Here is a 14,205-nt window from a genome sequence, read left to right on the forward strand (position 1 = left end):
AATCTTCCTCACTCTGACAGAACGTGTTCGAGTTTATTCAACCAGATGCTTAATTTTTATCATCTCAATACTGCCGATTCTGTTGGTGTACCTTACTCAATTATCCAATGGTCATTATATTGGTTAGTTTTGATTCTAAAATTTATTTCATATGAGAGAAGTGGGAATAATCATACTAAACTCCTTGTATTTCTGTGCTAATCAAATGAGAAATAAAAGTATTAGGCAGGAGTAAGAATTCACTAAATAGTGACAACTTGTTATGACATTTTCTTATAATGTGGATTTCATTCTATGTCCTCTTAAGCAGAGGTCCCCAATCTCTGGGATCTAATGCCTGACACTCTGTGGTGGAGCTGATGTAATAATAATAGAAATAAAGTGCACAAGAAATGTAATGTGCTTGAATCATTCTAAACCATCCCCCTCCCGCCCCCCCCCCCCCCGGGTTTTTTCATGAAACCGGACCTTGGTGCCAACAAATTTGGGGACCACTGCTGTAAAGAGTAAATTCTCTCCAGATTCACTACCACCTAGAATGACAGAGGCTTTTCTGATTTATGAACACAGGATATTTTGGAACTGATTTTGTTTCCTTCTTTGCATTAACTACTTGAAAGCATAAAGCCAAATCTGGAAACTTTCTATAGCAAATACATGGGATATCATAACAGGGAATTGAAAATAATCTCTTCCCTAGTTCCAAAATAAAAGAAACTGAAAAACTGGATGTAATAAAAATTTCAAATGTCTGCTGATAATTCTCACCTTACTAGTCTCTTTGGGAGAGGCAGTTCCTTTTCAGAGAGAAGTAAAGTAAGAATTTTTCCAGGTTTACCTATTCATTTTTTAAATCACCAATTGATTAGCAGACATTTAAAATTTTGATTATGCCCAACTTATCCATTTTTGTTACATGGATAGTGTTTTCTGTGTCCTAAAAAAAAATTTTTTTTTTTTTTTTGCTTATCCCAAGGTCATGGAAAATTTGTCTTATGTGCGGTTATGAACTGTATATGATTCCAGCTTTTATGTTTAAGTCTATGGTCTATCGTAGATTAATATTTGTATGTAGAAATATCCCCCATAGGGATACCCAGTTACTTCAGCAGCATTTGTAAAAATACTTTTCATTCCCTACTGAACTGACATGGTATCTTGGTTAAATAGCTATAGACTATATATGTGAAAGTGAAATTTGCTCAGTCATGTCTGACTCTTTGTGACCCCACGGACTATACAAGTCCATGGAATTCTCCAGACCAGAATACTGGAGTGAGTAGCTTTTCCCTTCTCCAGGGGATCTTCCCAACCCAGGGATCAAACCCAGGTCTCCCGCATTGCAGGCAGATTCTTTACCAGCTGGACCACAAGGGAAGCCCAGACTATATATGTATGGATCTGTTCTTTTTATTTTCCATGTGTATGCTCATGCTAATATCACACTACCAAGACTACTATTGCCTTGTTGTAAACCTTCAAGTTGGTTTGATTCCTCTCTTTTCTTTAAGATTGTTCTGCCTTTTCAGATGGTTTACATTTTCATATGATTTTTAGAATGTTTCAGTTTTTTTGAAAACTCCTCCTATGACTGAATATACAGACTCTATAAATTCTGTAGTTTGTGGAGAGTAGATATCTTAACAATGAGTCTCCCATTCATAGACATGGTCTAGCCCCACCCCCCCCTTCACTGAGGTATTTCCTGTCTCCTAGCAGTATTTTGTAGATTTCATAGTAGATATCTTGCATATCTTTGAAAAATAATATCCTTTGGTATTTGATTTTTTTGTTTTCGTAAGTGGTATCTTTCTAGCAAAGTTCATTTTCCAAATTTCCATTTTTAGTATATAGAATTGCAATCTGTTGCACTAATGGTCTGGTAGCAAGTGATGAGAATGAAGACAGAACACGAAATCTGGTGCAATGGGTCAGCAGATCTGCAGCCTCTATTGGACTGAGGTACAGAGTCCACTCTGAGTCCAGCTTTTATTCCTAATTGCAGACTACAAGATTTTCTCAGATCTTATCTTTCTCAAGACACATGCTGTATTAATAATGTACTCCTAAATGTCATGGACCACACTGACAAAGTCCAGATCTCCTTGTGTTTACCCCAGGCCTTTCCCTTTTGAGCTAGTCTTGGGAACAGTTAGCAAGTGCGTAGGCAGTGTTAGTGCCTGACATTGACTAGCATTCCAAAATCCATGCTTTTACAATCCCAGTCATACTCCCTCTGGGTCTGGCCTTGGGGCTTGTAACAAGGAGATTATTCTTAAGGAAAACATGAAAGATAATCATTAACATAGTTTCTTAATATATGCTATTTTCCCAGGTGCTATTTCTGTGAAATTTCTCAAAGCTGTGAAAGTACATTATTAGAAATTCCCACTACACAATCGATTTCTATATATTCACCTTGTATTTTGTGATCTTGCTAAATTCATTAATTTTTTTCCAACAGGCTTTTCTTATAGATTTCAAAGGGTGATCAACATAAAATTATGCCCTCTGCTCAAACCAGTAGTTTTATTGCTTCCTTTCCAATCTTTATGCCTTTTATTTTTATTTCTTTACTAATTACAAAATGATTGTCTTAGGTGAGAGCTGACATCTTTATCTTATTCCCCATCTTAGGAAAGTGCCAAGCGTTTCACTATTAGTTATGTAGTTACACATAGCTTTCTTATAGGTGTTCTTCATCAGAGTAAGAATGGTCCCTTCTGTTCCAAATTCTCCTAGTGTTATTAATCAAGAAACAGTATTGAATATCGCCAGTTGCTTTTTGGTTGCATTTTTGAGAAATCCTATGGTTTTTCTCTTTTATTAGATGAATGACTTTGATTGGATAAAAAGAATGAAAATCACTCTCTTTAAACCCTTTACCTGTCTGCCATGGGTTTCATTTCTCATTTTTGTTTGAAAGATATAATCACAGGCCAGTCTAAAAATACATCCTGAGTTCCATCTGCTGATTTTTTTAAAAAATGCACAATGCGGGAGTTGAGAGTTCAAGTTGTGTTGGGGGCAAATGAGGACTGCACTCCGGAGATAGCATGTCAGATAGTTCTGAGAAACTGCTGTGAGGAAGTGAGGGGAGGGAGGAGCTACGATATTTAGGAGTTTTGCAACCAAGGACGGGTAGTTGGGAACATCAAACGATTACTGTTAATTAAAGAAACCAGAAGCTTCAGGTTAAGGAATTTAGCTCTTTTCTGTGTGTGGGAAGATGCAAGAGTCTGGGCTCACTGAAATCATTCCTTTGATGTGCATCTCATCTGTCTGGGGGTCATATCCTGTGTTTGCAAATCCTGGAGTGCCTCAAGGTTCACCTTAGGGAGCGGCTACATTCTGCTGACAGCTGCTGCTGCTGCTAAGTCGCTTCAGTCCTGTCCGACTCTGTGCAACCCCATTGACGGCAGCCCACCAGGCTCCCCCATCCCTGGGATTCTCCAGGCAAGAACACTGGAGTGGGTTGCCATTTCCTTCTCCAATGCATGAAAGTGAAAAGTGAAAGTGAAGTTGCTCAGTCGTGTCCGACTTAGCGACCCCATGGACTGCAGCCCACCAGGCTCCTCCGAATGGCGGGTATTCTTCCCTTCCAGAGTGACCTTAGGGCTCACATTGGAGGGCTGAAATAGCGGATGTCTGTGACATCCTTATTTACTGATACGGCAGGAAATGTTCCATTTCTCACACCACACCATAAAAACTTAAACACACCTTCTCCTTTAGCCTCCTTTTCTTCTAACCCTTTTAAAATTTCAATTTAACACCTCTGTGCTTGTCTTTTACTTCCCGAGAGGGAACGCCCATCCATCAGGCTTAGCAAAAAGCCTTAGGACCCAGCCGGGACCCCAGAGCTTGAAACACCAAGTCCTCCGCACCTTTGGTTAGCCTCGGGGAGGCCGGGCCCTCAGGGTTAGGACTCCTCTTCTGCCTCCAGGGGGCCGCCTGCCGGCCCAGCCCCTTCCCCTAAAGCTCAAATGCTCTCAGTCCAAAGACAGACTCCGGGGCTCTGGTGCCAGCTGCCCGCTGCGCCCAGGGTGCGTAGGAGCTGCCCCGGCGCGCCCCCTCCTGGCCCCCGGGGCCGCTCGCCAGCTTCGGGGACCTAGGCGCGCCGCCCCTCGCCGCAGCCTCCTCGGCCCCCTCGGCTCCCGGCTCCAGCGAGCCGCTCCCCGGAACCCAAGGGCGGGGCGCCCAGCGACTGGAGCCTGTACCCCGAGCGCGGCGAGGAGCGCGCACTCCGCTCCCGGTGCGCCGCCGACCGGGACACCCAGGACCCAGAACGCGCAGAACTTGGGACACCCGGGGCTCTAAGCGCCCCCATCCGAGGAGCATCCCCAAACTGGGAGAACCCCGGACCCGGAGCGCCCCCACGGAGGAGAAGCCGGACTCGAAGAATCCTGACCGGAGCAAACCCGGACGGGGAGCGTCCCAGACCCAGGATACGTCCCCCGGCCGCGGAACAGGAGCAGCGAGCACCCCACTCGCAGCTGAGTTCTGCCAGACTCTCTCTGTCTTCATACTTTCCGTTCCTTTCCTTTCTTTTCTTTTTCAGCCTTTTCTGTTTAATTGCACTTGCGGCGCCTTTCTTTTCACGGTGGGAGAAAGGCAGCAGGTATTTTCTCGCCTGCCTCCGCCATCCGAACGGTGTGGAGGAAGCCCCCGCCCTAGCCTCGGGACCCCTTCAGACGGTAAGAAAGACCTGGCTTTTTCACCTTCACCTTCTTCCACTGTCCTCTGCTGCCAAGGGGGCGGCCAGCCTCTGGGGCAGCGTTTCTGAAAGATCAGTTAAATATGACGATGTATGAAAGTGTTAGTCGCTCAGTCGTGTCTGACTGTTTGCGACCCTACGGACTGTAGCCCCTCCAGGCTCTTCTGTCCGTGGAATTCTCCAGGCAAGAACAGATCGAACGGAGTCGCCTGTGTGTCTCCTGCATTGCAGGTGAATTCTTTACCACTGAGCCACCAGAGAACTCCATTATATATGTTATGCATATAATTTTAAATATTAAGCATATGTGCATACTTGCATGAATAATTGGTGATTCACCATCAACTTTCCCTGATAGTATAATTTTAGAGTCTAAAACCGTCCCAATTCTTTTTTTCTAGAAAGGTGAGAATAGGGAAAGGAAGTGAGAGTTTTCATTTATCAAGCAGTTACTTGTATCTGACACTGTGCAGAAAACGTTTAGATGCCTCCTTTTCGATTCAGCCTCCTACAGGCCAAATGAAGTATGCCTCCTATTCTTTTTTTGGGGCGGGGTGGGTGTAATTGCTTTACGATGTTGTGTTGGTTTTGCTGTGCAATAAAGTGAGTCGGCTGTATGTATACATATTCCCCCTCCCTCCTGAGCCTCTCTGCCCCTTCCCCCTCTCGGTCATCACAGACCACTGAGCTGAGCTCCCTGTACTGTGCAGCAGGCTCCCACTAGTTATCTATTTAATACATGATAGTATGTATATATCAACCCTAATCTCAATTCGTCCCATCCTCCCTTCCCTCCCTCTGCGTCCACATGCCAGTTCTCTGTGTCTGCAGTCCTGCCTCGGAAACAGGTTCATCAGAACCGTTTTTCAAGATTCCACATGTATATGTTAATATATGATACTTGCTTTTCTCTTCCTGACTTACTTCATTCTATATGACAGACTCTAGGCCCATCCACGTCTCGACAAATGACCCTATTGCATTCCTTTTAGTGGCTGAGTACTATTCCATGTAACCCACTCCAGTACTCTTGGTTGGAAAATCCCATGGACGGAGGAGCCTGGTAGGCTACAGCCCATGGGGTTGCAAGCAGTCGGACACGACCGAGCGACTTCACTTCGCTTCAGTATTCTGTGTAGCACCACATCTTTATCCGTTCATCCGTCACTGGACGGGTTTAGGTTGTTTCCACATCCTGGCTATTGTCAACAGTGGTGAAGCATGCTTCTTAAAAGGAGGGGGCCCTAGGTTCGGTAGTTTACCCAAGGGCATCCAGCTACTAAGTAACCGATTCCCAGATTCACTCCTACATTTTCCTAATTTCAAAACCTTTGCCTTGATCTGAGGTGCCTCCCAGGGTTTTAGAGCCCCAGCGGCTGTACAGTTCAGTTCAGTCACTCAGTCGTGTCCGACTCTTTGCGACCCCATGAATCGCAGCACGCCAGGCCTCCCTGTCCATCACCAACTCCCGGAGTTCACTCAGACTCACGTCCATCAAGTCAGTGATGCCATCCAGCCATCTCATCCTCTGTCGTCCCCTTTTCCTCCTGCCCCCAATCCCTCCCAGCATCAAAGTCTTTTCCAATCAGTCAGCTCTTCACATGAGGTGGCCAAAGTACTGGAGTTTCAGCTTTAGCATCATTCCTTCCAAAGAAATCCCAGGGTTGATCTCCTTCAGAATGGACTGGCTGGATTTCCTTGCAGTCCAAGGGACTCTCAAGAGTCTTCTCCAACACCACAGTTCAAAACCATCAATTCTTCAGTGCTCAGCCTTCTTCACAGTCCAACTCTCACATCCATACATGACCACTGGAAAAACCATAGCCTTGACTAGACACACCTTAGTCGGCAAAGTAATATCTCTGCTTTTGAATATGCTATCTAGGTTGGTCATAACTTTTCTTCCAAGGAATAAGTGTCTATATAGCAGTTAGCAAATAGATGCCTGGGCTGTTCTTCAGATGCAGGTACCTGAGCTCAGTGTATTATTGATACATCACACCCATTTGGTGCTGCTGTCCTGGGATCTGGAACCCGATTTTCCAATGCCTTGGATGGGCTGGAAGGGAGCACTGGTTTGATCCCTGGCCAGGGAACTATTGATAAGATCCCATGTGCCACATAGCTCAACCAAAAAAAAAAAAAAAAATCACAAAGCAAAAGAATGATAGATTTGAATGCATACATATAAAATTGTCCATACGTTAAGACATCAAAACAGGGATTGAAAGGGAAAACTATGCAACAAATTGAAAATTTGCAACAAATTTCTTAAAAATTTAAGAACTGGATAAAAGAAGCATGAAGACATGGATATAAAATAGCTGAAAATACATGATTGGTATTTTGCCTCATTTATATCAATAGAAATGCAGGATAATAAGTCATGAGATACTATTTTACCAATTTAAATATCCAATCAGACTTAAAGAAGGGGAGAACTCAATGCTAATGTGGGTATAGTAGAGGAATATTGTTTTGTGCTGGTGTGTTAGCCTCTCAGTCATGTCTGACTCATTTGTGACCCCGTGGACTGTAGCCCACCAGGCTCATCTGTTTTTCCAGGCAAGAATACTGGAGTGGGTTGCCATTCCCTTTTCCAAGGGATCTTCCTGACCAAAGGTCTCCTGCATTGCAGGCAGATTCTTTACCACCTGAGCCACCAGGGAGGCCCAGGTCTTGTGCTGGTGAGGGGTATGAATTATTACATTTCTGGGTACAGTTGGTGGTATGCACTTATCACATTTAGAATATAGTCTTTGACTCATAGCTATATTGCCATATAGTAGCACCAAGGGAAAAATAAGAAATATAGAAAAATATTTGATTGGCCAAAAAGTTCCTTCTGGTTTTTCCATACACTGTTACAGGAAACCCTGAATGAACTTTTTGGCCAACCGGTAATAATAGCTCAGTGGTATTTATCACTCACCAGACACTTTGCAGCGGTAGCTCGTGGAACCTTCACAACATTTCTGGGAGGTAGTATTGTTATTCCCTTTTATGGATAAAGTGATTGAGGAACAGAGATGGTAAGTGACCAGCCCAGTGTTATTCAGCTGCTAAAGAGTAGAATGAGTTATCTATTTTATACATGTTATCAATAGTGTATATGGGTCAATCCCAATCTCCTCATTCATCCCACACACTGCTTTTTCCTGTTGGTATCCATATGTTTGTTCTCCACGTCTGTCTCTTTCTGCTTTGTAAATAAGATCATCTGTACCAGTTTTTTTCAGGATCCACATATATGGATTCATATTTGACATTTGTTTTTCTCTTTCTGACTTACTTCGCTCTGTATGACTGTCTGTATAAAAATAGATAACGAATGAGAACCTACTGTAGACCACAGGGAACTCTACTCAGTGCCCTGTCAGGACCTAAATGGGAAGGAAATTAAAAAAAAACAACCGGGGATATGTGTCTGCATAGAGCTGATTCCGTCTGCTGTGCGGTGGAAACAGACACAGTGTGAAGCAACTGTGTGTCGGCTGTCGCTTCCGTCAGGCCCCAATCTTTGTGACCCTATGGACCACAGCCTCCCAGGCTCTTCAGTCCACAGAATTTTCCGGGCTAGAATACCAGAGTGAGTTGCCGTTTCTTACTCCAGGGGAAGCAACTATACTCCAATAAAACTTAGTTGTTTAAAATGTACAGTTTGTGGCTGTGCCCCAAAAACTGACCTATGCTGCCATACACAAGAAGATGGCCACAGAGTCATTTTATAGTAAAATATATCTTGTGATTATAAAATATCCATAAAAGGAATATCACGTGGTAGTTAAATTCATAACAAAGAGTCTTTTTTGACACAGGAAAAGGATATTTCATTAAGTAGTAACTGCAGGATGTGAGATGATTCTAAATCTTAATTATTTGAAAATATACAGAAAGAAGTATGAACCAATGCTAAAGTATGGTGCACATTGAAATTATTTTCTTCTTTTCAATCTTTATTTTGTAAGTGTTTCATAATTGGAATACATTACTTTAGAAATCAGAAAATTTTTTTCAAAGAAAGAAATAAAAAGAAAAAATTTTTAAATTATGAAAAGGCAAAAAAAAAATGGTATCAACATCAAACATGACACTAAAAATACCCACCAAACTCCCTCCATGTAAGAAATATAATACTTATATCCTTCTAAATATATCTTATTGATAAGTAGCAGGGTGTCTATGACATTTATCAGAATAGCTTTTCTTTTGGAAATGACTTTCATAATTTAATATCTTAATGTTTTAAATCCATAATAAGCACATTAAAATTTTTATATATACATATACAGAGAGCAGTGCAAATACCGGCTAATCTGTATACTGGGATCTTCACATGTTGCATATTGAAACTCAGAGTTAAATCATCAGAATGCTAAATAATCTCGTAATAACTTCATCTCTTAGCAGACCTTGAAAATTTTAAAAATAAAACAAACCAAAAAAAACCCCAGCAGTGTCCTGTGCAAGACTGTGTTGACCTCAACCAGAGGAAATGAAGCTTTTCATACTACCTGAGATAAGAGGATAGTGTTAATAATAAAATTGCGTCTGTGTGTGGTCGACGGATTGATTTCAAACCATAGGTGTATTCTAATTTGGTTATGATCAGTTGGTACTTTCCACTCATACTATATTCCTTTGTCTTTACATGATTGAGTATTCTCTCTCAGAAATTACATCAAAGCCTTGATGATGTTATTCCTAAGACTTAATGTGAATTGTTTGGCAGGTTAGCCTTTAAACTTCATTGAGAATTCAGGCATTAACAATATTCTAAGAGCCTCTTGATGAAAGTGAAAGAGGAGAGTGAAAAAGTTGGCTTAAAACTCAACATTCAGAAAACGAAGATCATGGCATCTGGTCCCATCACTTCATGGGAAATAGATGGGGAAACAGTGACAGACTTTATTTTGGGGGGCTCCAGAATCACTGCAGATGGTGACTGTAGCCATGAAATTAAAAGATGCTTACTCCTTAGAAGAAAAGTTGTGACCAACCAAGACAGCATATTAAAAAGCAGAGATATTACTTTGCCAACAAAGGTCTGTCTAGTCAAGGCTCTGGTTTTTCCAGTAGTCATGTATGGATGTGAGAGTTGGACTACAAAGAAAGCTGAGCGCAGAAGAATTGATGCTTTTGAACTGTGGTGTTGGAGAAGACTCTTGGGAGTCCCTTGGACAGCTAGGAGATCCAACCAGTCTATCCTAAAGGAAGTCAGTCCTGAATATTCATTGGAAGGACTGATGCTGAAGCTGAAACTCCAATACTTTGGCCACCTGATGTGAAGAACTGACTCATTGGAAAAGACCCTGATGCTGGGAAAGATTGAAGGTGGAAGGAGAAGAGGATGAGATGGTTGGATGGCATCACCGACTCGATAGACATGGGTTTGGGTAGACATGACTCCGGGAGCTGGTGATGGACAGGGAGGCCTGGTGTGCTGTGATTCATGGGGTCGCAAAGAGTCGGACACGACTGAGCGACTGAAATGAACTGAACTGAACTGAGTGGCGATTAGTGAAAGAATTATTTGGGGTACAGAGACTATCACACCTTTAGGAATCCTTCATAAAGATTTGCTCATTTAATCGCTCAGTACTTTTTGGAGATAGGCCTTCTTATCGACACTATTTTGGTAATGAGCAAATAAGCCTTGTGACTTCTAAGTAACTTGCTCAAGGTTGCACAGCCTGTGAAGACTCAGCAGGAATGCCAGCCCAGTTTTGCATGTCCCAAACTCCAAACTCTTTCCACTGTGTTTCACTTCCTTTACAGGTGTGCAGTATATAAGGAACATGGGTTTTGCTTGTGAGATATTCAGTCTTGACCTATGAACCCCCGTGCGCCTGTTTTTGTATTCTCTCTCAATTTGTATTATAATCAATCAAACAAAAGATGGGTTGGATTAGCATCAAAATTCAACACAGATTTGAGTTCATTGAGTCCATTTTGCTTAGGCATCTGGATTGTATAAAACTTTGAAATTTGGGAGTTTTTCTATGGTTATGTGAGTATAGACACACCTCTTCCTTTTTAACAAGTATGCTTACTGTGTGGGAGCCATTGACTTTAGCGATACAGTGATGAGCAAGATAAACATAGCTCCTAATTTGTGAAAAACTTAGTTCTGAAAAGAAAAAGGTCAATATTTAAAAATTCAACCCATATGAAGATTGTGATGAATATTTTGGTATAGTGGGAGGGGAAAAAAAAAGAAGCTTCAATGGACATACACACACACTTCCACACATGCAAACTTGTCATTCACAGGATAGTGAATTTTCTGGAAATACTGTTGTACTCACCTTTGACCTTTGAGGTCAGATTTAGTGGACCAGACCTAAAATACAGCAGGCCATCTTAGAAATTTGCATTTTTAGGTATTCCTCCTGAATTGCCTTGAAATTTTATTAATTCTACATAGCTGAAGGTTCTAAGGAACACTGGTGACTGTATAAGGGATGTGAACATTTTTTGAGCTAAATTTTTAGCCTGTATGCCAGAAGACTTTGAAAACCTCCTTCATGAAACAGGTATGCTTTTGTTTGAAAGTCTTGGCTGAATCTGTTTTATTCTGTTTTCCAGAGAAGCCGTTTGAAGCAGAATCCTAAACATGCATTGTAGAGAAATACTCCTGACAGTTTGGGTACTTATGCTTATAAGCACCTCAGGTTAGTAATTATAATCAATCACAAGCTTGCTTCATTGGTGTTCTAGAGGAAATATCAACATTTTACTTATTTATGTGGAGGTGGTTACTAAAGATGTTGAATTTATTAAAAATTGTGATTTAAAATTTTACTTTAGAAAATTACCAACCCTTTGGTATCCCTGGCATAGAAAATGAGAGATTCATAGGAATGGAATCAAGTAAAAACTCATGTGAGGTTACTGATAAAGGAAAGATTCAACCCTGAGAGTTTATGTAGACAGCAGGAAGCGAAAACTTTTATTCTGAAATACGTTTGTCTGAGATTAAAATTGGCTTCATGTTATTTGAAACCAAGGAGATGACAACCATCCTTGTCACTGATTTTTACAGTTTTTCACATGTGATTTCCATCTCAAAGGGAGGTTATATCATGGCTCCCTGGGGTTTCCCTGGTAGCTCAACAGTAAAGAATCTGCCTGCCAAGCAGAAGACCTGGGTTTAATCCCTGGGTGGGGAAGATCCCCTGGAGGAGGGAATGGCTGCCCACTCCAGAATTCTTGCCTGGGAAATCCCATGGACACTGGAGTCTGACGGGCCACATTTCATAGGGTCACAAAGAGGCAGACACGGCTGAAGCTACTTAGCAAGCACGCATATGTAGGTTATATCTCTTAAACTGGAAAATATATCAAGCTTTTACTGACTTACCATCCTTTGAGGTGTCAGTTAAAACTAACACCCTCATTTACACGGTATCACACCTTCTAAGCTGAGGTCCTGAGCTGTAAGGTAAAGATTTCGCAACAACCACCAGAAGCAAGATTGATGTTCATTGAGTACTGTGCTTCGAGGCTGTTTTGACAGCCATGTTTTCAAAGAATGCTTCTGCCATTGGAGCCACTTCCTGTCTACCTCGTGGTTAACATCACTGAATTAAAACCAGACAGTTGCTTTGAAAAATAAACCCTGGCTATAGAGAAAGCACATACCTTGTATCCCCCCCGGAGAACTGCTTGGTTCAATGTACGGGTTCTCATGTTCAAAATGCAGTCAAAGGGAGCTTCCAGAAGACAGGATAGGGAAAAAGTCCATTCCTGCCTACTTTGAACTATTGGAAGTGAGGAAGGAGGGGAGAGGTGACTCAGGATGACCCAAAGGATCCGATAAATCCCTAAAGCCGAAGTGTCTGGATTAGTTGAGAAAGAGGGAAGGAGAGAGAGATCTCAGAAAGGAGAAGTGACCCAGATTTGAGTAAGTCAATATGAATTAATCATCAATATGAATTATGTGAGTCAATTATTGATTATCCACATGATAACCTAGAGAAGTAATGGATTTACACACACATAAGCGTACTTTTAACCATCCTCTCCCTTGCCTGGGAACTGGTTAGGTAGACAGGTTGAAAACAGGACCCGTGAGACTTCTGATGATTTAGGTGGGAAACTCTGAGGTTTCTAGGTTTCTTTTTTTTTTTTTTCCCCATGGTGATGCCTCAACTGGGATGTTTCAGGGTAAGTGTGGCAACACTGTGACCTTGGTGACTGTCATGAGTAACATTTTCTTTCAAGAGACAACGTGCATTTATTTGTCTTCCAGCTTCTGTAGGTTAAGTTCCAGTATCTTCCTGTTTGGGAGACGCTGTTGGAAATTTTGTCTTCATTTACCTTCTGCAAGTGCCTTACTGTTAGAGAGATTGACCTCCTATTTCTTAGTGTTGGAAAGGTTGACCCTAAAATAAGAACCCACAGAAATGAGATAGCGAGTTTTCCCAGGATGTTCTTACCAATCCAGCTTCTTCATCTGAAGAAAACTTACATTTGTCATTCTGTTCTGTTTTTTTCTTTTACTTTGCTAATCTTTAGAAGAAAGTTGTACCTCACGTCTTCACATTACTGCAATCGAAGGGGAACCTTTCTATCTGAAATATTGCTCGTCTTCACCCGAGCATGAAAGAAAAACAACCACCATAAAATGGTACAAAAATGAATCACATGGGCCTGTTGACCTGAGCTTGCGCAGTTCACCCAGAATTCTTTTGCGTGATTATGTTTTGGAGTTTTGGCCAGTGGAGTTGCGTGACAGTGGGTCTTACTTCTTCCAAATGGGGTGAGTATACCTTCTCTTTGTGGTAGTATATTTCACAGAACTCTTGGACTTGGTGTGGCAAGTCAAATAAACAATAACTAGAGAAGTCTGATTATCCATATGTTTTCTTCTTCCTGTTCTTCCTACAACTTGAAGTAATACGTCATTGTTGAAAAACTGAATTAAATACTGCCCTATGTTTATTTTCTTAGTAATGTTAATGAAAGGGGATTGCTTCACTGTGACTTACTTTTAGGTGACCCTTGCCAAAGATAAGTGAGGCTTCAATGAAATTCATTTTTTAATGCAGCTGTTCCTGTTGCCCAAAGTCACCAGTCAAAAGAATCAAGTGGTGCAGTCATCATGATGTTTCTAAGCATGAAGGGAAGCAGAGCAGATTCCAGGGTGATGACCTCAGACGGGGGAGATGGGCTGGAATTGGTGTAGATACTCTCTAGTCCTGGTGGCCATGATTCTTTGGTGGCTCGGTGGTAAAGGAAACGTCTGCCAGTGCGGGAGACACGGATTTGATCCCTGGGTTGGGATGATCCCCTGGAGAAGGGTATGGCAAGCCACTCTAGTATTCTTGCCTGGGAAACACCGTGGACAGAAAAGCCTGGTGGGCTACAGTCCCTGGGGTTGCACAGAGTCAGACGTGACTGAGCGACGAACACACACCCCCCAGTCCAGTTTTCAGGAGTTGATTGAGAGCCACGTGGCAGTGCTGGTGAGAGATGTGTGTGTC

General features: G+C 42.0%; 1 protein-coding gene across 1 annotated transcript in view; it reads left to right on the forward strand.

Moving 5' to 3' along the window:
- Positions 4,126-14,205, forward strand: part of IL18R1 (interleukin 18 receptor 1) — a 33,657-nt gene continuing 23,577 nt past the window's right edge. The window contains exons 1-3 of the mRNA XM_013967547.2: positions 4,126-4,697; positions 11,306-11,391; positions 13,238-13,481. Of these exons, the coding sequence (XP_013823001.2) occupies positions 11,334-11,391; positions 13,238-13,481 (302 nt within the window). The 5' untranslated portion in view covers positions 4,126-4,697; positions 11,306-11,333. The remainder of the gene's footprint in view (positions 4,698-11,305; positions 11,392-13,237; positions 13,482-14,205) is intronic.

This window comes from Capra hircus, chromosome 11, assembly GCF_001704415.2.
Source record: "Capra hircus breed San Clemente chromosome 11, ASM170441v1, whole genome shotgun sequence".
NCBI classification, from domain to species: Eukaryota; Metazoa; Chordata; class Mammalia; order Artiodactyla; family Bovidae; genus Capra; species Capra hircus.